The sequence below is a fragment of the Galeopterus variegatus genome, unplaced genomic scaffold (assembly GCF_000696425.1).
Source record: "Galeopterus variegatus unplaced genomic scaffold, G_variegatus-3.0.2 Scaffold154, whole genome shotgun sequence".
In the NCBI taxonomy this organism is placed as follows: domain Eukaryota; kingdom Metazoa; phylum Chordata; class Mammalia; order Dermoptera; family Cynocephalidae; genus Galeopterus; species Galeopterus variegatus.
Genome location: NW_007726265.1, coordinates 619232 through 643434, shown reverse-complemented (window position 1 = coordinate 643434; position 24203 = coordinate 619232). Strand labels below are relative to the sequence as shown.

Sequence of the window (24203 nt, the reverse complement as noted above, 5' to 3'; positions counted from 1 at the left end):
AAACTTAACATCAAGACCCCTTGATCCCCTTTGAGACTTCTTTCAGGGATTGGCGAGAGCCACTCGTCCTTCACCAGAACAGCGACTGGATTTACTCTTGTCCTGTCTGCCTCGTCCCCACTCTCAATTCTCAGTGCTTTTACTGTTTGTTTCTAACCAAGCTTGGGATAGTTGTTTTGTTTTTTTTTCCCTTTTTTTGTCTTTTTTCGTGTCCGGCAACGGATCGCAACCCTCAGTGTCGCGCCCGTACCGGACCGGGACCGGCAACGGGATCGCAACCCTCGGTGTTGCGCCCACACCTCGCTCAGCCAGTGAGCAGGAACCGGTCTGTATGTGGGATCCGAACCCTCGGTGGGAGCGCCACCGCGCTTCCCAAGCGGTGCACTGTAGCAGTGCGCCACCGGGCCGGCCCGGGATAGTTATTTAATTGCCAGTGCATAGGGTTTCTAGAGGTGTTAGCCCACAGCCAGCGGGGAGGCAGCAGATATCACCTGTCCCACACGTTCAGCGGTCACGGGCAGACAGCTGCTGAGCCCCAGCTGTGCACCAGCCACAAGGTGAACCAGGTGTGGTCCCTGCCCTGCAAGAGCTCTCAGAACAGAGAAAATGGCCTTTTTCTTTTTTTTAAATTGTGGTAAAATATACATAATATAAAACTTACCATCTTAACCATTTTTAAGTGTATAGTTCAGTAGTATTAAATACATTCACATTGTTGTGCAAACAATCCCTAGAACTCTTTGCATCTTGCGAAGTAAAGTCTGTACTCATTAAACAACTCCTCATTTGCCCCTCCCTCCAGCCCCTGACAACCACCACTCCACTTTCTGTCTGTATGAATTTACTACTCTAGCTGCCTCACGTAAGTGGATCATACAGTATTGGTTCTTTTGTGTCCAGCTTATTTCATTTAGCATAATGTCCTTAAGGTTCATCCATGTTATAGCATGTGTCAGAATTTCCTTCTTTTTAAAGGCTGAATAATATTCCATTATATGTATGCCACATTTTATTTATCCATTCATCTGTCGATGGACACTTGGATTGCTGCCATCTTTTGGCTATTGTGAATAATGCTGCCATGAACATGGGTGTGCCAATAGCTATTTGAGACCCTGTTTTCAAGAGCAACTGTTCTTAACTTGGAGCTTGTAAGCTCGCAGAAACTATTTGCAAAATGTGGTTTGTTTGTGTAAATGCATCTTGTTCTCAGAAAAGCAAATTCATAGCTCTCAGGAGGTTTTCAGTGGGGTTGGGATGCCAAAGGAGTCAGTGTAGAGGATAACAGAAGCAGCACCTGCCTCAGAAGCCCCGAGGCCCTGCCTGTCCTGAGCGCTCTCCAGTAGCAGAGGCAGGTGTGGAGCAACTTATCTGCATCTTGGTTCCAGGCCTAGCTGTGCCATTTACTCCTTAGGGAACCCTTGGCAGTTCGGTTGACTTCTTAGAGCCTTAGTCTTAGAAATCAGTAAGATAGAGATAATGACAGCATCTGCTCAGAACTGTTGGGAAGATTAAACATAGCACAGTGGTTCAAAGCATGGCTGAATAATGCCTCTCTCCCAAACACCCAGGTCCTAATCCCTGGATCTCCCAGCAAAAGGGATTTTGCGAGTTATGGTTAAGGATTGTGAGATGGGGAGGTGACCCTAGATTATTCAGGTAGGTTCTAAATGTAATCACAAGTGTCCTTATAAAAATGGAGACAAAGGTTTGACTACAGACGAGGAAGCAGAACATGTGATGAGGGAAACAAGAGGTTGGGGCGATGGGAGAAAGGGCCGGCCCCCTCCAGCAGCTGGAGAAGGCGAGGAACCTGAGCCCCCAGACAGCCAGCCCGGCTGACAACCGTCACTTCAGTCCAGTGAAACTAATTTCAGGCATCTGGCCTCCAGAACTGTAAGACAATACATTTGTCTTTTACATCATTTGTGTTTGTACATCATTGAGAACAGTGCCTAGAACCTAGAAGTACTGTATAAGTATCTGTTAGATAAAATTACTAAAAAGCATATGAACATTTCTGGCTCACAGACGGCTGTTGGGTGTTGCTCGTCGATGCTGCCTGGTTTGGTGGCTTGGTTATGTTCAGCAGGGTCAGCTGGAGAAGGCTGGGGCAGGGGCAGGGGGATGTTTTCCTCTCAGAAGATGGACAGTGGTCTTTGTTAAAATGAAGCATAGATGCTTGAAGGGACGAACCCCCAATTATCTGTTACGCTGAGTGCCCCACACCCTGCATTTTCCAGTGTTTCTTAAAATATTAATAGCTGTTACTTCTAAATAAGAGTCATGGTCAAATAAGTTTGAGAAACTGCATTTCAAAGCTGACTAATTTTCTTTTCAGTAGGAAGTCTCAGAACCCTTAATATACTAATGAGCCTGGTGAAGCTCTGAGAAGCATTTCCCAAGCATTTAGCCACTCACCCCCTGTTTATGGTGCTTCCTATGAGACTAGTGTTCTACAGAACCCACTTTAGAGCAAGTCTGGAAGCCTGGGGCTGCCATACAAGGTGTATGGAGGCAGGACAGGCTATCTGAGAGGGAGTATCAGGGTCCTGTTTGCCTGACCTCACAACAATCTGGAAAATTTAGCTGCCGCTGCCGCTATAATACATACCCCAAACAGTCAGAAAGGATTATGAACAGAACCCCCGCCCCCAATGTCTTCAGGCCTGGGGCCAGTCCCGGCCCCTAGCATGCCCCCCTTCCCTCCCCTGGCTCATCCAGTACCCCAGGAATACTTGTGGATGCCTCGGCCCTGAGGTCCAGCTCCATCCAGCCCCGCCTCCACCTGCCCCTTGGCTACTTCTTAGGTGCAGAGACATACCTGAGAAGTGTCTGCATGTGGAAGGACAGATTGGGAAAGAGGCAGTGTGGGCCCTGGATGCAGACATGGGCCCTTTGGATAGGAAGTTCTGAGGTCCTGGGTGTCCAGAGTGTGGTTTACAAGGTTGGGGTGGATAAAGACCCCTGGCCTTGGGGGCTTCTGGCTCCATGGGGTGGGGTGTGACCCAAAAAGAGATCAAGTAGGAGCCTCTAGTGTGGAAGTTCCGGAACAGGAGCCCCAGGTGTCTGATTCCAGGGTGGTCCCAGTTGTGATCACTGACAGTGCAGCTGCACAGGCCCCTGAATTACAAGTGGTGCTCTTCCTTTGCCCCCAGCCGCCAAGTTGGCCACCTCCACAGCCTTATCTTTGTTTACTTCTGTGTCTGTCTAGGAGACACACAGTTCTAAGCTCCTGGTTGGGCAGGAACTCGCATCCCAATCTCAGTTGTGCCTTACATAGCCTGGCTCTGCACCTGGCATACTGAGGCCCAGTCCACAGTGAGCCTTTACCAACAGCAGTGGCCTTGGTGATTGTGGCCTGGCCCTGGCCCCTCCCTGCTAAATGGAGGGAACAGTGGATGGTGATTTATGTTGTCAGTGGTGAGGAGGACCGCCTCTTGCCACAGGGAGCCTGGGCCTCTGCCCTGGTGGGCAGGCATGCGGGGTGGCTGCTGACTCATGGGGCTCTTAGCGCCCATGATGTCAATGCACACGGAGCAGCGGGCCTTGAAATGAGTGCCTTTGTTTAATCTTTGCTCACTGGAAGCACTTTTCACAGGGTGGTTTAGTCAGAAGGGCTATGGAACCACTACTGAAGCTGGCCTTGGAGGTGGGGGTCATGAGAGAAGCCCAGCTATTAACACTTTCCAGCAGGGCTTTATTCACAAAGTCCTGGGGGCTAATGGGGAATTTGAGGCTCAACATAGAAAATTACAGAGCAGGAAAGGACTCGGGAGATCATTTTCCCTCCAAGAATGGCCATGCTTAAAACATACCCATTAAGCCCAACGAGTGGCTTTCCCCAGGACAGAACCTTAAAAAAAAAAAAGACTTTTATTGGGTTTTTAAAATTACAAAAGCAACATAGGCTTGTTTTAACAGAGATGTGTTCTAATAATTAAAGGGAAAAAAGTCAATAGTTTCCCTGGTTTCCACCCCTTACCTCCATGGAGGTACCAGTGTTAACAATTTGGTGTTTAGCTAGAGGTGATAACACCTTTTGTGTGTGTACTTATATAAAAATATACCAACATGTATCCACGCACACGGGGATTTTTGTTTTTACATGTTGGTGTTTGCTTTTCTTAAAAAGAGGAATCACACTATACCCATTAAGTTGCAATTTTCTCCTTTTACTTAACAACATATCATGAACATTTTCTAAGTCAATACAAATAGATCCACTTCATTTTTTAAAAAAGCTACATAATGTTCCACAGTATGAGTACCATAATTTATTCAACTATTTCCCTATTGATATGTATGCAGGTTGTTTCCAGATTTGTTTTTTAATTATAAATAAGCAGTTCTTTTAAAAATATTTTTTGATTTCTTTCTTTATCTTGTGCATATGTTGCAAAAGTTTCTTTTGCCTTGGGAAAATTATAGAAATGATGAATGACTAAATTTTTTTTTACAGTTACACTGATATAGTTTTGATATAAATAACCATTTATGTATTCATTTGGGCAGCCTGTGTTTCCTGAGCACTGTGCCTGGCACTCTGGCAGGAGAGTGATCTAAGAGATGCTCTGTCCTGCGTTAGCTGGGGTGCTGACAAGCAGGGTGACAGGCGTGCTTCAGTGAAGCGGCTCAGATGGGAGCTGGAGAGGGAGGTTTCAGCTGGAAATAGATGCTTAATACTCGTTGATGAGAGCGTGGACTCTGGGTTCAAATCCTGTTTCTACCACTTGCTGTGAGGTCTTGAGGAAGTCAGCTCATCTGTAGACTAGGGATAATAATAATAGTGCTTTTCTAATGGGGCTGTTGCAGGACTAAAAGAGTTAATTCAAAGAAAAGCCAGCAATTTGGAAGTGCCAAATGGATTTTGTTGCTGTTTGAAGTGACCCCCTCCACTGGGGAGATCAGGAAAACCCCCCTGAGGGGGTGACGGTTCATCTGGTCCCGTGGGGAGGAGTTGAAGAGTATTCTAGTCAGTCGGGGGGGGGGGGAAAAACAAACACTCCCCATCCACCACCAACACCTGGTCCTGACCTCCGTTCTTCAGCTCCCTAGGCTATTCAAAGATCAAAAACCTCTTCATTTTTAATTGCTAAAAACACCCACTAAGACAGGGTTAAAGAATCTCTCCCTGAGCGGTAAACAGGTTTGCGTTCACCTGGAAGCCCCAGTGATCACACTGTTACCCCCCCCCCCCAAATATTCAGCAGGAACGTTTCTCATGTCAAAAAGAAATGGAAACTTACAAACTTCCCGTTGAGAAAATTATTCCTCTTACCCCAGACTTAGCAGATGTTCAGTAACCTTCGACTCCCCCCTCTGCTGAGGCACATAGAGAACTAGAAACACCCACAGGCCTGGCCTGAGATGGGCGAGCACAAGGGGATGAGCCCACCACGCCTCCGTAGTGCAGCCTGGGGCCAGGACATAGTGATCAAAAGAGTGGACTTTGGAAACTGTCTGCCCTGGCTTGAGAAACTAGGTTTGCCCCTTATTAACTGTACAACCTTTAGCAAATTGCTGAATCTCCCTGAGCCTCAGTTTCCCTATCTGTAAAATGGGAAGAGTAGTGTCTATCCCAGAACACTGTTGAAAGCTGAGATAATGCTTGTAAAGCACACAGTGCAGGGCCAGGCCCACAGTGAGGCTGCAATGTCTCGTATCTTTTGGAGACAGTTGTTTATGGAGATGGTGAGACCACTGCCTCCCCAGCTCCCCTGAAATTGGGGCTAGCACTCCTGAGCCTTCTGTCCGTCCTTCCCCAGCTGCCATGTGGGGATTGGCTCTGTGACAGCACGGGGTAGAGGGACTGGAGAGTCCCAGAAGAAGGCACCTAACCCCACCTGGGTGTGGGAAGAGGCCAGCTAAGATAGTGGAAAGGAGATGCTTGATCTGGATCTTAAGAATTGGAAGGAGTTCTCTCTGGTGAAGAAGTTGAGAAGAGAGAACAGCTTGTACAGAACTCTGAGGGACAGAAGTTCAGGGATTATGAGTAACTTAGTTTGGCTGCAACGAGATGCCAGGTATGGTGTGGCAGGTGATGAGGAAGAAGGGGCCAGCTAGGGCCAGATGGGGTAGGGCCATTTTTGCCAAATACAGCTAGGAGATTTGGACTTGATCCTGAACACTCTGGGGACCATTGGAAGGTTCTAGGAAGGGAAGTGACATGGTTTGGTTTGCATTTTAGAGCATCACTCTGGCAGCAGTGTTGAAGATGGGTGGGCTGGGGTGCATGATGAGACCAGGGTGTGACCACTGTAACCAAAGGATTGGCTGGAGTCACTTTGGCCTTACTGCTTCAAATGGGATTGGGCACAAATTCCCACCCCACACAAGGAGGGGACCCAGTGTCTCTCCAGAGGTCTCTGGGGGTTCTTGGGAACTTCCATTTCTCTCTTGGCTGCTCCTCTGATGCCGAATTCCTGCTTCTGCTGAATTCTCCATCCTGCACTTGGGGACCCCTTTAGATACCTGGTTACCTCCTGTTCATTCCCCAAAGGACCCATGATCAATGGCTCCAGGCTAGCCGACTTTTCTGTGGGTCTGGAGCAAGGGGAAGGTTGAGGTGGCACAGTGAACAAGATAACATTGAATTTTGCATAATCCTGTTCTTAAAAGTCTCATGGCTGTAGCTGTCTCAGAGCAGTGGTCAGCAACAACAACTTCTAAGTGGGCTCCAGCCTCCCTCCTGCCATGGGTCTGGCCCAAGGTGTTCCTTAACCTCCTCCCTTCTCCTTCCAATCCCACAGTCCACGGCCCCCAAACTCCAATGTTCCTGTTCATTTCTAGGACAGATAAATTAAGCTCTGTGTTGGTTTCCTCTGAACCCACCCCAACTTTGCCCCAAAGGAATCTTCTTCATTAACAAACATGCTTAGGTGTATAGGTGGGCTCCTAAACTAAGATGGTCTCTCCCCCATAGGGACTCCACCACCAGATCTCCATACAGATCTACTCACTGCAGGGGATGAAGAGGGGGGAAAGATGATAAGTGGAATATTCTGTCTGTGGGAATGAAAGCAATCATCTTAGTTCCGCAGAGACCAATCAAGATTGCTAATCACAATGTGGGTTTCCCAGGGTGGTGCAGACACTAAGAATGGAACCCCAGCTTCTTTTCATTGTATTTTGATTCTACGGTCAGTGAAGATTCTTCTGAGAAGGAACATTTAAAGGGTGGACTTGAGTATTCTTTATCATAAAACAAAGTAAAGCCCAAACTGGCTAGTGCCCAACATAGAAGATTCTACTTGGCAGGCTGACTGGTGAGAGGGCGTGGGGCTTGGAATAACATAGACTGCTGCAGGCCCTGGGGGACTGATTGAACCTCTCTGAGTTTTAGTTTCTTCATCTGCAAAGTGGACATAATATTAACTCCTTACAGGAAGGTTGTGAGGTTGCAATGAGATGGTATGTGCAAAATCACCTGGCTTGGCCTGTAGTCTGGCTTTTGGGTAATTTTGTCACATAAGGACACTGCTACATACTGAATCGTATCCCCCCAAAATTTATATGTTGAGGTCCTAACCACCTATGTGACTGTATCTGGAGGTAATTACGTTTAAATAAGTTCATAAGGGTAGGGCCCTAGTCCAATCCGACTGGCCTTATAAAAAGAGGAAGAGTGACCTCTCTCTTACTCTCTCTGCCATGTGAGGACACAGCGAGAAGGTGGCTATCTGCAAGCCTGAAAGAAAGCCCTCACCAGTACCTGACCATTCTGCGTTCTCAGAATGCCAGCCTCCGGAACTGTGAGAAATGAATTTCTGTTATTAAAGTCACCCAGCCTATGATGTTTTGTTATGGCAGCCCAAGCAGACTGATACAGACACGTATTTAGCCTATGGGCGGTCTGACTTCAGAAAGTGGTGACATACTGCATGTGGCCCTGGTGGGGGGTGGGCCTGTCATCTCCCTGCCCTTCAACGCAGCTCCTTCTGTGGCCTCCAAGGTCCCAATGATCTGGGTCCCGCTACCTTCTTGGACTTATCTGGTACTGTCCCCCACTTATTTCCCACGTTGGCCTTCCTTCTTTCCTCTCTCAAACTCTCCAAGCTCTGTTCTGCCTTGGGGATTTTGCACATGCTGTTCCCTCTGCCTGTAATGCATACCTTTGTAAGACTCACCTTTCCCTCAAAGTCCCCTCCTTAGAGAGCCCCACCTGGCTACCTGGAAAGACAGTGCTGCTTCCACCAGACATCTCTAATCTCCTTTGCTCTGTCTTATTTTCTTCCTAGCAGGCATACCTCACTGAAATTAAATAGTTTACCTGTTTATTATTTGTTTTCCTCCACTAGAATGTAAGCTCTGTGGGGAGTGGAGCCTTGCCTGCTTGTTCTTGCTGTATCCCTGGAGCTTAGCACAGGACTGTCATCTACTAGGGACTCAACCCATACTAAATTAATGAATGAATGAACAAACTGATTGGGGCAAATCTCCATGCCTGTGCCTCCAACATCTCTTGAACTAGACCCAAAACACTATGATTTCCAGCACCACACCTTATCTCTCATTACAGCTAAGGCCAGTTGGTCCATCCAATGGTTTTCCAACTAAAGGGTTGCGTGGAGAGGCTTGGGAGCCACTACAGAGATCTAGGCTGGAGGAGGAGGCGAGTGAGCTGTCCTTTGTATGCTCTTCTGTACCCGTTCAACTAGAACTCTGAGTTTGCCTGTTTTCCATATTGGGCTTATATGAAAAATCTCATTAGAAGAAATGGCTCCACAGCTAGAAGAAAATGGAAAAGCACACATTGGATCCAACCCTTCATATTGCAGATGAGGAATCTGAGTTTCAGAGAGGAGAGAGACTTGCTATACACAATGGTTGGTGGCAGAATTCCCTATCCCCAGTGGTGCCATGGTCAGGAATCAAGAAATTCTTGCTCTGTGAGTGAAAAATATGTGCTTCCACAAATGCTATAACTTGGCTTTCATTCTCTGAGAACTGGGGACAGGGGAAAGGATTTATGGTCACCAGTGGTCTCTGTTTGTCCCAAACTTTGGGCTCAAAAGTGCCTGTGGGATCTCATGCACACTGCAAGAGAACGTAGCTGAACTCTGCTAGCAGCACTCAGGAGAACCCTGGCCTGGCCGGGCCAAAGAGCCACTGTGGGACATTACAAACGGCCCAGTACCATCTGCCTCAGTAAGTTAGACAGTTCCAAATGGGGAGAATTTCTCCTTAGAAAGAGGCAGAGCTGGCTAGCATGGACCCCAGCCGTCTGAGAGTCTGGTTGATGGTAGGATCACGGACTCTTCTCACAATGTCCATTAACTTGCTGGCCTCTTTGAGAGCCACCTTTTTCCTACCTTTGCTTATCCCCTTCCTTCTTCCCTCTCTTCATCTAGTTCCGTGAAGCACGGGGCATTTGCTGAGTGGAAATTTGATGTGAACCATTACGGCAAACCCACAGAAGTTCATTTCATCACTGGCAATCAGCTCTTGTCCTCAGGGAAACCTAATTAGGTATTACAGGACTTTTGATGTTTCCATGATAACCCCCATAGTAATTGTGTACATGCAGAATATGTGCTCCAGGGAGTTTAAATTTATATATATATATAATATATATATAATGTATATAAATAATATATTTTAAGAAAATCTGTAATTTTTTGCCTTTTGCTTTTTTCTGTATATATTTTTTAAATGGAAGAAATCTTCCCTGAAGTTTTTCTCCCACAGAGAGGGAACAGTAGAGAACACAAAAGGCTTTTCCATTTTCTCTCCTTTAATTTAGAAAAATTCTTAGCTGCACAAGAATGAAAGTTTTTCAGGTTGGTCAGAAAATGTCCAAGCAGGATCTCCCCTGATAGCTGAGAACATTTTAATGAAAGATTTTTGCTCAAATAAATAACCCGAAAGGCCTTGAAGCTTTCAAAATAGAATGGGAGAAAACTAGTGAACCAATCAATCAACTCCAGACTTTTACCCTGAAGGAGAAAAAGAAAAAAGCAAGATCCCTTGTGTGACTTCGCCTCTAGGGAAATGTAGGGGAACCCTTGAGGGGCCTGAAGCTCAGTGCTCTGTCATGTTGACACTGGAGGCCAGAATAGTCTCCTGTCTCCCATCAAGACAGCCTGTCCTGGGCTTGGCAGCTACCACACAGGCAGTTCTAGGGGTTACAGTTGAACTGACCCATCCCTCAGTGACCAGATGTCCCTTCAGAGTGGGCCTCCATGGGGAGCTGGTGAATGACATGATTGCTCTGTGAGAAACTCTAGTGAGAGGAACCAGCAGACCCGCTGGCACTGAGGTGGATGTGCTAATGGACAGGCTCTGGCTGGCATTCTGGAGAGAGCCTGTTACACAGCCATTTACCACAGCTAACATTCACGGGTTTCTAGAGAATCCTTAAATAACTGAAATTGTTTTATTTGATACCCTTAATTGGCCATTCAGGGATGGAATGCCCACACTGACCTTTTTGCTGGCTGCCAGCTAATCAATTTACCCCTAAAATTTGCCAACAGGATTCACTGTTTCCACACTCCCTGCAGTCTTTCTCCAGCTCCCCTCACCTTCCTAAATTCTGTTTTGCCTTTGTCCCTTGATTTGGTTCATCAGCTGACTTCCTCACTTTTGAGAAAATACTTTGTATGCACAGTAACTTTTTTAACACTCTGAGTTATTCTTCAGTGTCTGAGATGACGTGTTCCTGGAGTGGGGATAGGGTAGGAGATTGACCATGCTGCCCTCCCCATCCAGTTACCCAGTTACTTAAGAAAGCCTGGCCAGACAGATGACTGTGGGGAGTGAGACGGTGGAGGTTCCTTCTATGGGTGGTAGCAGGAGAATCTAAAAGGGAAATGTTGAGCATGGAAGGTAAGGACTCTTCCAATACACAGTCTAAGTGTGAGTTAGTTTTGTTATAGATTAGTTTTGCACCCCGGAACTTAATGGCTTAAAACAACAATCATTTAGCTCACAGTTCTGTGTCAGCGATCTGGGCTGGGCTCCGATGGGGAGTTTTTCTGATGGTTTCACCTAGGGAAGCTTCTGCCATGCAGGTCTAGGAGGGCATCACTTGAATGCCAGGCAGCTAGTGCTAGCTGTAGGCTGGGGTGACAGGGATAAGAAGGCCATGTGTCTACAGCTAGCCCAATGGCACTGACATTTTTCAAACCTCTGGGGCATCACATTTTCTAATGTCCCATTGGCCAAAGCAAGGCACATGGCTAAGTTCAGGCTCAAGGGATTGAGAACTAGACTGTACCTCTTGCTGGGAAGAGAGGCAAAGTCACATGTACAGAAGCAAGCAAAGGGGATGGGAGAGATTTGTGCCCATTTTTGTAAGCTACCAAATTTGTCTGATACACGCCTGCCAGGTACTCTTGAAACCCTATTTTGCCCAAGAAGCTTTCCAAGGTGAGTCCTCATCATGTGTCTTTTATGCTGGAGCTACTCAAGATTGAGAGCTGACTCATAGGACATTGTCCGATTCATATTTAAAGCCTCACAGTGTTCTAACCTAGTGGTTCTTACTAATTATTTTACTGAATTGAGTTGAGTTGAATTGAGTTGGTCTCCTTCTTCTCTGATTATAAGCTCCTTGAAGGCATGTTTGGAATCACTCTGTTGCATACAGTCTCCTTCCCAAAGCTCCTGGAATTATACTAACAGATTGCAAATCCTACAAGCTCTCAGAACCACCAGTTAAGTGGCAGAAGCATTAGTCTGGAGCCACCTCTGTACAGGGCACTATCTGAGGAAAGAGTGGGACTTCCAGGAGACCACAGGCCATGGTGCTGAACCATCACGTCTTCAGGCTGGCCGTATCCTGCATGAGTGAAATCACCAGTTTAGGCTTAGGAGGAGGAAAGACTCCACAACTGGCAGGACATGGCTTTCCTTTCCTACTCAGGGAAGCCAGCATGCAAGGGGCAGAGCCAGGCCAGGCCAGGAGGAGACTCGTATGCCAGCGCCAGGCTTCTGAGGCTTCTCCTGCTTCGGGACAGCCCAGAGCAGACCCCTCAAGGACTTCCTGATGCACCCTGCCCCATGCCAGATTCTGTCCGTGTCACCTCACTGCTTTTCCAAAATCTATCAGAGGCAAACAGTCAAGCTGTTCTAGAACTAGGGCTGGGTGACTGAGACCAAACCCTAGGGGAGGAAGGTCCCTTGCAGAGCCTCTTGCACACTGCCCTTGGACCCCTCTGGTCCAGTGCTACTCAAGATCCTGGTTCCAGATTAGCTCTAGAACTTTCTATGGTTTGGAGATTACCTGGGATAATTTGTTCCAAATCGGACTACCTTTTGGGAATAGGAAGGTGTCCTTTCCCATGGCATGAGATGAATTGTCAAGTCCTTTGTTAGTTATGGATATAGCAATAAATTTTCTACAGGAATTTCCATTCTGGGTGGTTAACGAGGGCCACTGGCAATCTGAATTTTTCTTTGTTTCATCTACCTACCCACCACTTTGTTCATCAAAATTCTACTGACGACTCATGTTGTGCCAGGTACTGTCTTAGGCATCAGAGGGAGGTAAGATGAGCCTGGCATGGGTCCTGTCCCTGGAGAGCTCACTGAACCAAGAACACATATGAGATGGAAGGTGCCAGCAAGAGGGTCTGCACAGAACCACAGAATCATGACTCCTTAGAGCAGGAGGCACCAGCTAGTCCATTCCCTAATTCCTCAGAGGAGGAAGCTGAGCCCAAGCAAGGGAAGATTAGTTGTCCAGGATCACAGAGTAAGTGATAGTTTTTGATTCACTACAGAAGCATGGTTTGAACACCTACTATATGCTAAGATCTGGCCTAGGTACTGAGGATACAACAGGGAACAAGGAAGACAGCCCTTGTCCCTTTGGAGCTCCAACTGTAACCAGTGGGTCCCAACCCTGGGTACACTTTAGAATCACCTGGGGAGCTTTAAAAAAAAAAATCCCAATGCCAGGGCCCCACCCTCAGAGATTCAGATTGACTTGATTTGGGGTGGCCCAGGCATGGGTGTTTTTTAACAAGCTCTCCAAGTGATTCTAATATGCAGCCAGATTGAGAACCACTGGTCTAAGAGGAGAGAGAGACAAAAACCTAGTAAACACAGATAAATATGTAATTGAGATTTGTCCTTTGCAAAGAGTGAGCAAGATGCTGAGTGAGGAAACAGCAGGGTGGGGTATCTATCATCTGCCCTAAATCTGAAGGGAGTGAGGCCACACATGGAGAGCTGTGATTCTGGGGGTCTGAAGGTGGAAGGCATAGGGTGTCCTCATGTGGGACAGTGACGGGATCTTCTGAGACATATTGTCTCACCCTGCAGATCCAAAAAACCCAGCAGTGGAGCCTTGTCTAGCAGAAGCTTTCAATCTGCAACCTGAAATATTGCCCCCCATTCACCCTACACCAGCCCCCATACTGAACCCACAAGGTCAGCTGGTTAATAATCCTCCACATTTTTAGCTTAGTTAGTAAAGCATAGTCCCAGTTATCTGTATTATTGGATCCTAACACTAATATTGTGAGGTAGGCAGGATCAAGAGCAATATTCCCACGACAGAGATGTGGAAACAGGCTCAGAAAAGTCATGTGAACAGCCTAAGATACCACAGCTAATAACTGGATGTGGGAGACTTCAGTCTAGCTCTCTGGCCTGCAACTTTACTACCCCATGTAGCTCCCAGCTGCCCCGCACCAGGAAACTGAAACAGGCAGGGCACCTGAGAGGCAGGTGGGGATACCACCCTGGGACCAGCACCTCCTGTCTAGCTGGGCAGAACTGCTGATATCCCCTCTCCTTCATCCTGGATGGCATACAATCCTGTTCCCCATCAAGCAATCAAAGGAATCTGTTACTGGTTGCTTCAGTTCCTGCCCAGAGTAAACCCAGTTACTATAGTAACAGGATGCAAGTCTTTATTACAGGGTGGATGGTTTTAATTTTGCATTTGAAGAGTTTGGCCAGGCAGTCACGTTGCCATGGCTTGGCCTGTCGGGCAGCAGTTAGGAGCAGAGGGAATCCTTTGCGGCCATTAGGTTTCTAATTGATGGGGGAAACCTCTGTCTGGAAAAACCCAGGCTCAGCTGGGGAAGGAGACAGAGAGTCTCCAGGCAGTGTTGTGCTGGATACCCTCTCCTGTGCAGAGATGACATCTTCCTGATTAGAGCTGCAGCCGAGGTGGGGCCTCTCAGCCACCCGCTCCCACAGTGCCTTCATGGTCCTCATGGCAGCTGTGCTCAGAGCTGTTTTGCTCAGCCCTGAATCCCCAGCCCTCCAGCAGACACAGGGCCTTCAGCACTTTTGTCAAATGAATGAACAAATGAATGGGCTTTTGTTGTTTATGAAGGCTTTCACAGCTATTATTATCTCCTTTAACTCCCCATGCAGCTCTGTAAGTTGCAGGGCAGAGGGAGGGGAAGCAAAGGCTCGGGAAGGTGGGAGACCTGCCCGCACAGCGCCGCCTCCCTCCCTGTGACTCTCCACCTGCTGCCGTGCCTTGCAGCAGCCTCTAAACTTACTGGAATTTGCCCCTTACTGGAGACAAGTGTTATAGGCAGACACCAAAAGCAAGGCAACCAGGAGACCCCCAACCCCCAAGTTGTCCACATCACGTGACTCGATTGGTTTGCCTTAAATTTGTGTCAGACATGACACAGATCTCTTGATAGATCTGGTTTGACTTCATTGTGTTTTACCTTCAGAGGCCCCCAGGTGTGGGCACCATGTGTCCTCTCCTGGGTCCTCGGTTACAAGGGAGAGTGAACTGTAGGGAAGGCAATGGAGGGAGGAGAAGAGAAGGTGCTTGATGACTAACTTCAAACAGCAGAAGCTTCCTTTGGCCCAGATCATGGAGGAATCAGTGGGACAGACAGACTAAAGGGTCCCAAATTCCCTAATCTCCCTGTGCCAGGTGAAGTGGGAGGGAAGGAAGGCTTAGTTCGGTCTTCGATCAGCCCCCCAACCTCCATTACTCCTTCTGTGCTAAGGGTGTATTTCCAGGTTAAATAAAACTTCCTCCACCCAATCCTTGCTCCAACATTAATTTCTTTCTAACCCAGCCTAGTTTCCTTCTAGCCTTACAGCTCAGGCCTTCCTGGGATCCCAGGCTGCTCCCCTGGCCAGGATGTGCTGATGCTGGTGCCCTTCTTCCCAGGCTCAAGCACTGTCTCATCTTAGGCCACGGGACCCTGCCTTCCCCTCCTTAAAGGCCAGCATAAGTGGCCTTGGGGAGCAACAGCTCTCTGTGGCCCTGGAGCTAGTCCTGAGTGAGATATGTACATGGTGAGCTGGGAGAGGGCAACAGCCAGAGCTGCTGGAGGGCCCAGGCCGCCTCGTACAGAGAGGGCATGGTGTGATGATAGTGCCTCCTTTGCCTCTCAGCAGTGAGGTGCACCCTGCTTGGAAGCCCCAAACCCAACATATGCCCCGATCTAGTGCCTTGCCCTCCGAGAATCAGCACCTTAGGAATGTCCGAGATGGATGGGACCTCAGAGGCCTCTCATTTCACAGATGTGGAGACTGAGGTCACAGAAGGAAAGGATGTGAAGTATTTTCCACAGTCATTAAACATGGGTGGGACCCCATGTTGGGACTTCCTTGAAGACAAAGGCTGGGCCTTCCCTATATGTGAATCCTAGTACAGAGCACAGGCTGGGCACACAGCAGGTGCTCAGTAAATGCTGTTTGAGCATGTGTCCTCATGATGTGACAGCAGGAATTTCAGCTTCTTGAAAGGTTAGAGTTAGAAGGGAGCTTAGACATCATTGAGACCAACTATCATTTCACAGAAAGACTGTGACCTCATCCATTAATAATGCTATAAGTACTTATAGCTAATGCTTATACAGTGTGTGCTGGGTGCTAGGCAGGATTCTATGCATGTTGTCTATATTAACCCATTGTGGCCTCATGGCAGCCTCTATGTAGCAGATATTATCATCATCACCAGATGAGGGAACTGAGGCACAGAGAAGTTCAGTAACTTGCCCAAGATTACACAGCTAGTTAGCATTAGGATCAGGCAGTCTGGCTCCAGAGCCCATGCCATGAACACGCCACTGCACTGTCTGAGAGCACAGCACTGCCAGCAAACAGTGCTTCTCTAGTCCCTTCTCTGAGTGGGGAGCAGGAACCTGTGCCAGCCCTTGTGAGTTCACTCATGCAGGAACCATCACTTTTCATCTCTGCATTCCTCTCCAAGGCTCAGCTCAGGGCCTGGAAGGGGCTCAGGGATGTGTTTTTAATACAAATGAGCTGCTCTTCCTCATCATCGTGAAACAGCCAGTTTGGGGGCCTGGTACCTTTGATCTGGAAGGGACCTTGGGAAGTGTAGAGTAGAAAGAAATCAACCAACTGTTCTCTCCTCCTACCAAACTCGCTCAACACAGAACCCTTCTGGTCACTAAAATGTGTGGGGTTCTACCCCCCAACCCCACCAAGCAGTTCTCCACTGGAAACCAACTGGGCATCCCACAATTTAACTCAATTCTCATACTATCTACCTGGAGATAGCATCAGATCCCACAGATTGTGGGCTTAGTTCCACAAGACTGCCCTCACTGCTGGTGCTAATTGAAAGCCCCCCAGGTGGTTTACCTGTGCTTCTGACTGACCATCTATAAATCAGGGGTTCCCATTACCCCTTCCTCAGATTTGACTATTTCACGGAACTCAGTAAAACATTTATGTTTATTGATTTATTATAAAGGATATGACAAAGCATGACCAGGCAGACAGATGACCAGGCAGATGCAAGAGATGCATAGGGCAAGGAATGGCGGAAGAGATGTGGAGCTTCCATGCCTTTTCTAGTCACGCCACTCCCCAGGCACCTCCACGTGTTCAGCAATCCAGAAGTTCTACAAACCTTGTCCTTTTGGGTCTTTATGGAGGCTTCATTATGGAGGCATCATCGATTACATCACTGGCCATTGGTGATCAACTCAACCTTCAGTCCCTCTCTCCCACATGGGGGTGAGTGGTAGTTCCAACACTCTGATTACAGGGTTGGTTCCTCCAGCAATCAGCCCTCATCCTGAGGCTATCCAGGAGTCTGTTGCCATCAGTTATCTCATTAGCATACAAAAAGACACATCACTTTAGAAATTCCTAGGGTTTTAGGAGCTGTGTGCCAGGAAACAGGATGAAGAACAAATATATTATTTCTTATTATAAATCACAATATCCCAGGAAGCAATTTGCAGAGGAGGAAAGTGAGGCCCAGAGAGTGAGAGTGTCTTAGCCAGGGTCTCCCAGCCCGCCCTGAATCCAGGTCTCTCTACTCCCCATCCAAGGCTCTCACCACACAGCCAGGCCTCCGAAGAGGGCTCTTAGGTGACTAGGCTGACCTAGGCCCAGCAGCCTGCCTCAGTCTAGCCTCCTCCTCCACCCTGCTGCACACTCTGCTTCCAGCCTCTGGTCCTGGCCACACTAACGGCTCTCTGCTCCCACCAGCTCTTCGTGATCGACAATGGCGCGGATGACTGGCGGATAGCCATGACCTACGAGCGCATCCTCTACATCAGCCTGGAGATGCTGGTGTGCGCCATTCACCCCATTCCTGGCGAGTACAAGTTCTTCTGGACGGCGCGCCTGGCCTTCTCCTACACCCCCTCGCGGGCGGAGGCCGACGTGGACATCATCCTGTCCATCCCCATGTTCCTGCGCCTCTACCTGATTGCCCGGGTCATGCTGCTGCACAGCAAGCTCTTCACCGATGCCTCCTCCCGCAGCATCGGAGCCCTCAACAAGATCAACTTCAACACCCGCTTTGTCATGAAGACGCTCATGACCATCTGCCCTGGCACCGTGCTGCTCGTGTTCAGCATCTCGCTGTGGATCATCGCTGCCTGGACCGTCCGCGTCTGCGAAAGGTATTCCCGCGGGCCCTGCTCTGCACTCCACGGGGGCCTTCTGAGCACAGAGCCTGCGCTGGGACGGGGAAGGGAGGAGGAGCAGGGGTGGCAGGAGGTCTGTGGTCTGATGGAGGAGACGGGCGTGCAAACACCTCAAAGGATAAAGAGGGGAGGGCCAAGTTGGGGCTAAATATGAGCTGGAACAGCCAAACATTGGAATCTTGCAAGGTAAGCCACGAAAAATGCATATATAATATTCCTGATTTTGTATTCCCTTTTTGTAAACTGATATATCAAAGCATTCTGGTTACATCGTTAACCCTTACTCATGTATAACACTTAGCAATTTCCATATTATCTTCCCTGTTGGAGATTAACGATGTTCGCTAGCTTTTTAAAGGCTCTGAGAAGTCCTGCAGCAATGAAATTGGTTTAATTTTTAGTTCAGATTTTCTCAAAAGTATTTGCCTGCAAACCTTTCATTGTACAACACTATTGATGTCTCACTGCTGAAAGTTTGGTCCGCAGATCAGCAGCAGCAGCAGCACTGGGAAGTTAGAATGCAGAATCTCAGGCCTCACCCTAGGACTACTGTATATAATTTGCATTTTAACAAGTTCACCAGGTGATTCATATGCATCTTAAAGTCTGAGAAGAACTGTACTGATGGAACATACTTTGGGAGGCTGGTGGCTGGAAAGTGATTCAGAGAAGTGGCTGATGAGAGAGAAGAAGGGATGTGGCCTCATAGAGATCTGGGCCTCTAGAACAGAATGCCAGCTCCTTAGTCAGCCATTATCAAGGCTCAAGAGTAGGACTGTCACTACCTCCTTCCACCACCACCCTCAAGCTTCCCTTTGTGACTCTTCTCCCTTTCAAGCTGGCCACGGATATTCATTTTAATCTGATTTCAATGTGGAGTTTGAACCTATGTTAGAAACCTGGATTTGCCCCTAAGTAGCTGTGATACCTTGGGCAAGTTACTTAACCTCTCTGGGCCTCAGTTTACTCATTTTAAAATAACAATCACTTGGGCCGGCCTGTGGCTCACTTGGGAGAGTGTGGTGCTGATGGCACCAAGGCCACGGGTTTGGATCCCTATATAGGGATGGCCAGTTGGCTTGCTTGGGAGAGTGTGGTGCTGATGGCACCAAGGCCACGGGTTTGGATCCCTATATAGGGATGGCCAGTTGGCTTGCTTGGGAGAGTGTGGTGTTGACAACACCAAGTCAGGGGTTAGGATCCCCTTCCAGGTCATCTTTAAAAAAATAGAAATAAAATAAAATAAAATAATGATCACTTGAGATAGAATGGAGATTTATCCACTTGAGAGAAATTGTTTTTGTCGTGTTGGGAGGCATAGTCAGGCATCCTGTGTAATTTACATGGACCCTGGTAGTTACCTTTAATTCATCCACACTTAAAATTGTATTGTCAAATCTTCTGTGCACAGTGTCCCAGCAGAGTCTAGAGAAGAGTTAGCCCAGTAAACCTCCTGCCCCTAAATCTGAGTCTCAGAGACTCTTTCCCAGGAATCTGACCTATGGAACTGTGAAAATGTGTATAAATAAGTATATTTTTCCTAGTCAGGCAAAGCACTTCTCTTATAAAGACCAAGCAATTTCTTTTACAATCAAACTTAAACGGTCATTGTCCTTCCCCAGTGTCAGACAATAAGTAAGATTGGCACAGTCCTTGAGACAGGAATTATTCAACCAGAGACTGCACACAAACTGGGAGCAGGGGATGCTTTGGGGGACTGAAGCTTCAGACCGAGGCGGGAGGGTGGTGTGGACAAGATGAATTTGATCTCTCTCAGCCTGATCTGATGATTATTCTGTCACCTTAGATGTCAGAGAGGGTAAATGACTTGCCCAGGGTCACACGGCAGCATGACAGGTTCTAGAAAAACCCATGGCGGCTGATGCCGAGAACAGGGCTCCTTCACATCCCAGGTGGCTTTCTTCAGCCTGGACTTATCTCTAGTTGTGTACACACACTTCTGAAGTTGCTTTGGAAATCCCTCTTCAGCAGGACACATTTTAAAAGACATTTCTCATATCTTGGGTTGACTTTTATATGGCAATAAAGGTTTTCACATTTCCTCTTCCCAAGGAGGGAGAGGGAGTTAGTAATTACACAGACCAGCCATGCTATTGGGAGGGCAGTGCCTGGTTGCCAGGAGGGCAGCGACAACAGCAGGCTTGTTTTCCTTGGACCCCAGTAAGGCATTACATCATGGGTTCCGAGGCCTGACAGTTGTGGCGCTCGGCATTCTCTGGGATTTTCTTGGCTGCATGCCCACCTCCCACAGGCCTCCCACAGCCGTCTGAGGAACCTCCTTATTAAACACTGTCAAACGCCAAGCAGCCTTACTGGTGGAGAGACCATCCGAGGCCCCAGGTCCTAATGGCAGCAGGTTGGGGAAGTTGGCTTTCCAGGCATGCCCTGATCAGTGGTCTGCCAGCTCACATTTGTATGTTCATCTCCTTGGGAGGAGCAATAAGGCCTCCCATAACATTGATAAAGTGGGCTGAGTCTTGCTGTCCCCAGCCATGCTTTGTAAATGTCCTTCCCAGCCTCTTGAATGGATTCCTTTTGGACTCTTCCTGCCTGAGTCTCCAAGTTCTGCACACGTCTGTCTCAGTGTGTCAGGGCTTCCATCCTGTCAACAGATTTTTGGTTGTGATGATGTGAATTTTCATCTTTTTCTGCAGACTGGTATTTTAATGAGAAACTTGATTCTGAAGACATGGCTCCTGGAGCTGGAGAAAAACAATTAGTGATCCATTCTTTCTTTCATTAAAAAAGAGCCACCACTCCCATTGTAAAGAAGATAAAAAGAGGCTTCCTTCCTCCACCCTTTTCTGCTCCTGACTCACACATTCAGGTCTGCACCAACCAGCAGTGGGGGGCAAGGACACAGTTCACTGCTCCTCCCCATCTCCTTCCTATAACCTCCTACTGCCTCTGTGCAGGGGACTTTGACTCCAAGAACACAGTGGGGAGATGGTTTACAGGGTGAAGCACATTGCATGGGGTTGATGGAAGCCTGCAAGCTCAGCCCTGTAGGCTGAGGAGGGCTGAGAAAAGCCTGAGGGCATCAGGGCTGAAGACTGTGTTTTCTCACGGTCCCCTTCCATTTGAGGCACAGCTTCTCATGTGCAGAACATGCACAAGGATCCATAGGGACTGTATGGGAAGAAATGATCAGAACTTCTATTCATAGTTATTTGTATCTAAAAAATGTAAGCTTGACTAATATTTAATACACAGGTAGAGAGCAATACATGTGTGCAATTTATAATAAATATATGTATAATGGGGGGGTGCATGTGCAGAAAATTTTTAGTGGTAGAGGTCCATGACTTAAAAAGTTTTCAAATCACTGGTTTAGGTTATCAGAGGACTAGTTAGTAAGGAGAGTGTGAAAGGACAAAATTACAACAAATTTAGTTAAAGATCTCGGTTGGCTTTATTGTGATTCTAGAATTGGTCAACTTGTTGTTCCATGAAATAGAACAAGTGTTCTAGGAGCCGAGCAGATGAGGCTGGTTTTACAGATGGAAAAGGCTGAAGAAAGCAGAAACAAAGAACAAAAAGCAGATTGGTCATTTCAAAGTTATTTCCCTCGTAGGGTGGGACAGGGACACAGAAAAATAAATGATTATTTAACATCAAGTTACTTCAGGCTATTCTTTTTTGTGTAAGGATTAAAGCAGAGGGAATTTTATTATCATGCCTATTGAAGATTTAAACTGGCCTATTTGGTAAATTGGCTGTTATTGCTCTCTCCCGATTTCTCAGATAGTCAGACCATAACCTAAGTGAAGTGGGATTTGGCAGGGGTGACTCCATTTTGATTTTCAGTCTGGTCTTGTGGGTCCTAGTGCAGGAACTTAGTCCAAAACAATAGCCTCCTATAATTTTTACTTAACAATAGGGAAGTATCCTACCACATTGGATGAAGCCTGCTGGGCCCAGGAACCCTGCCCTCTAGCCTAAGGCAAGCCTGTGACCAGGGGTCCAGTCTAGGCAGATCACTCGGGGAGGGGGGATAGGGGAAGGGATCCTACTTAAGGCCTTTGTAAAATACCTGCAGCATTAAGGAAGAGGAAAATAATCCTGAAGATGTGGGAAGATGTTTAATGATAAGAAACAAAAAGCAACATTAGAAGATTCTTGGGCATCCCTAACAGGGTGCAAGAAAATATAATCTTTGTGATAGACAATTAAATGAAAATGTATCTGGTTCACATAAGCAGAGAATTCCAGAAAACTAAAATTCTTTTAGCAAAAAGAAAATCCACATTGAGGGCACCAAATTTTTTAAAATGTGGATTATGGAGGACAAACTTAAATGTTCTCTCAGAATACAGAGGAGATGAGAGGAAGGATGACTAGAACAGAACTGGAGGCTATAGAATTCAGGTTAAATGCAAGAATTAGGGTTATTTCACAGGAAGAAAACAGAATAATTTGGATAAAATCATAATCAAAGATATACACGAAGAAAACTTTTCCAGAATTGGCCCAGGTGGGGGATGGGGGGGTAGATCACAGTAGTCAGATCAAAAAAGGCTTTCTGGTTTTTAGTTAAAATGGTGGGTACCCTTAGACATATCCTAATAAATTCTCTTTCTGGAAAATTTATTGATTCATAAGGTTAAATAATCCTAGAGGCACATAGGCAACACACAACTGACTTTTCCTCGGGAACCCTAAATTCCAAAAGACATTAGGACACTTCCACAGGGTTTTAAGTTTGTGATTCACCCTGTCATTCGAGTGAGGCAACAAAAGAGGGACAAAGTCATTCTTGGAGTTTTCTGGGCTCAGAAGACAAACAACCTACATTTTTTGGGGGGGGGACTTTTATGCCAGTTGACCAAGGAATTAATTGAAATTAAAATCATAATAATGAAATAATGTGAAAGAAAGTCAGGCAGCACTGAAACCAGGAATCATGAAATCAAGACTACATTTATGCATGGTTGCAAAACCAAATTCTAATGTCAAAGAAAAAGTAGATTCTGGAAAGAGTAGATGTATGAAATAAAAGCAATAATTCAATAATAATTAGAGGGTTGCAAATAATTTCTCAGATTAAAAATTTGAGAGGAGAAGGCTAGAAGGGATTAGTAAAAGCATGCTAAATTTATCATATTATGTACAGGAGAATTTTTTAAAAAGAGAAATATAGTTGAAATCATTTTTTTAAACCTAAAGGTAATCACAGGTAGAATTTTACTAGTATAACAATAATGATGGGCTGGCCCGGTGGCGCACTCGGTAGAGTGCGGCGCTTAGGAGTGCGGCGGCGCTCCCGCCGAGGGTTCAGATCCCATATAGAGACCGGTCTGCTCACTGGTTGAGCGTGGTGCGGGCGCGACACTGAGGGTTGCGATCCTGTTACCGGTCACGAAAAAAGACAAAAAGGAAAAAAAAAACAATAATGATAACAATACCATCAGTCATGTATTATTTCACTTAATCCATACCACAGCTCTATGAGTGTGGGGACTATTGTATCTCCATTCTATATGTGAGAAAATTGAGGCAGAGGTCAAGCAATGTGCCTCAGGTCACAGAGCCAGGAAACAGCAGACCTGAGACCCCAATACCCTGCCTCGCTTTTCCCTATCCTGAAAATATGCACCTTCCACACAAACATCAGAACCCACATAGCTCAGACAGAAAAAATAAAGGAAGCAGGAAGGGAGAATTTAAAAAACAGAAAATATGAAACAAGATGAGAGAAAACCAAACTTAAAATTTATAACCATCAACATAATTGAGTTTCCCTCACCTGTTAAAAGACAATGTCTTTTACTTAGATGAGATTTAAAAGCAACATTTAATTCATGCTATTTACAAAAGAGGTACCTAAAACAGAAGGACACAAAAATAAATGAAGAGCAAAGATTTATTGGGTAAGTACAAATCAGAGTAGAAACCCTCATTTTAAACCAAGCTGACTTTGAAGCAAAAGTTGTTAAACGGTCTAAAAGAACAATTTAATATGGATAAAAGTACTATACACAGTAAAACTGTGAACTTTTATGCCAAAAAAAATGAGATTGAGAATCTGAATTATTAAATGTTTTAATTAGCTAAGAAATATTGAACTTTGTAGCCTGTAAACACACAATACATTTTTTTAAGCATCCATGGAACATTTACAAAAGTCAATCAACTTATTGGTCACAAATTTCAAAACATCAGAAAAATTGTTCAGGCTATATTCTCAGTCTCATAAAACTTTAATTAAAAGAAAACCTTTAGGGTTGGCCAGTTAGTTCAATTGGTTAGAGCACAGCCTTGTAACACCAAGGTCAAGGGTTCAAATCCCCTTATCTACCAGATGCCAAAAGAAGAACTTTTGGGGGGAATTTTTTT

General features: G+C 46.5%; 1 protein-coding gene across 2 annotated transcripts in view; it reads left to right on the top strand.

Annotated features, from left to right (window-relative positions):
- KCNN3 (potassium intermediate/small conductance calcium-activated channel, subfamily N, member 3) overlaps positions 1-24203 on the top strand; it is a 151801-nt gene that overhangs the window by 75780 nt on the left and 51818 nt on the right. For both annotated transcript variants that reach the window (XM_008592586.1, XM_008592590.1), the window contains exon 3: positions 17404-17822. In XM_008592586.1, coding sequence (XP_008590808.1) covers positions 17404-17822 — 419 coding nt within the window. The remainder of the gene's footprint in view (positions 1-17403; positions 17823-24203) is intronic.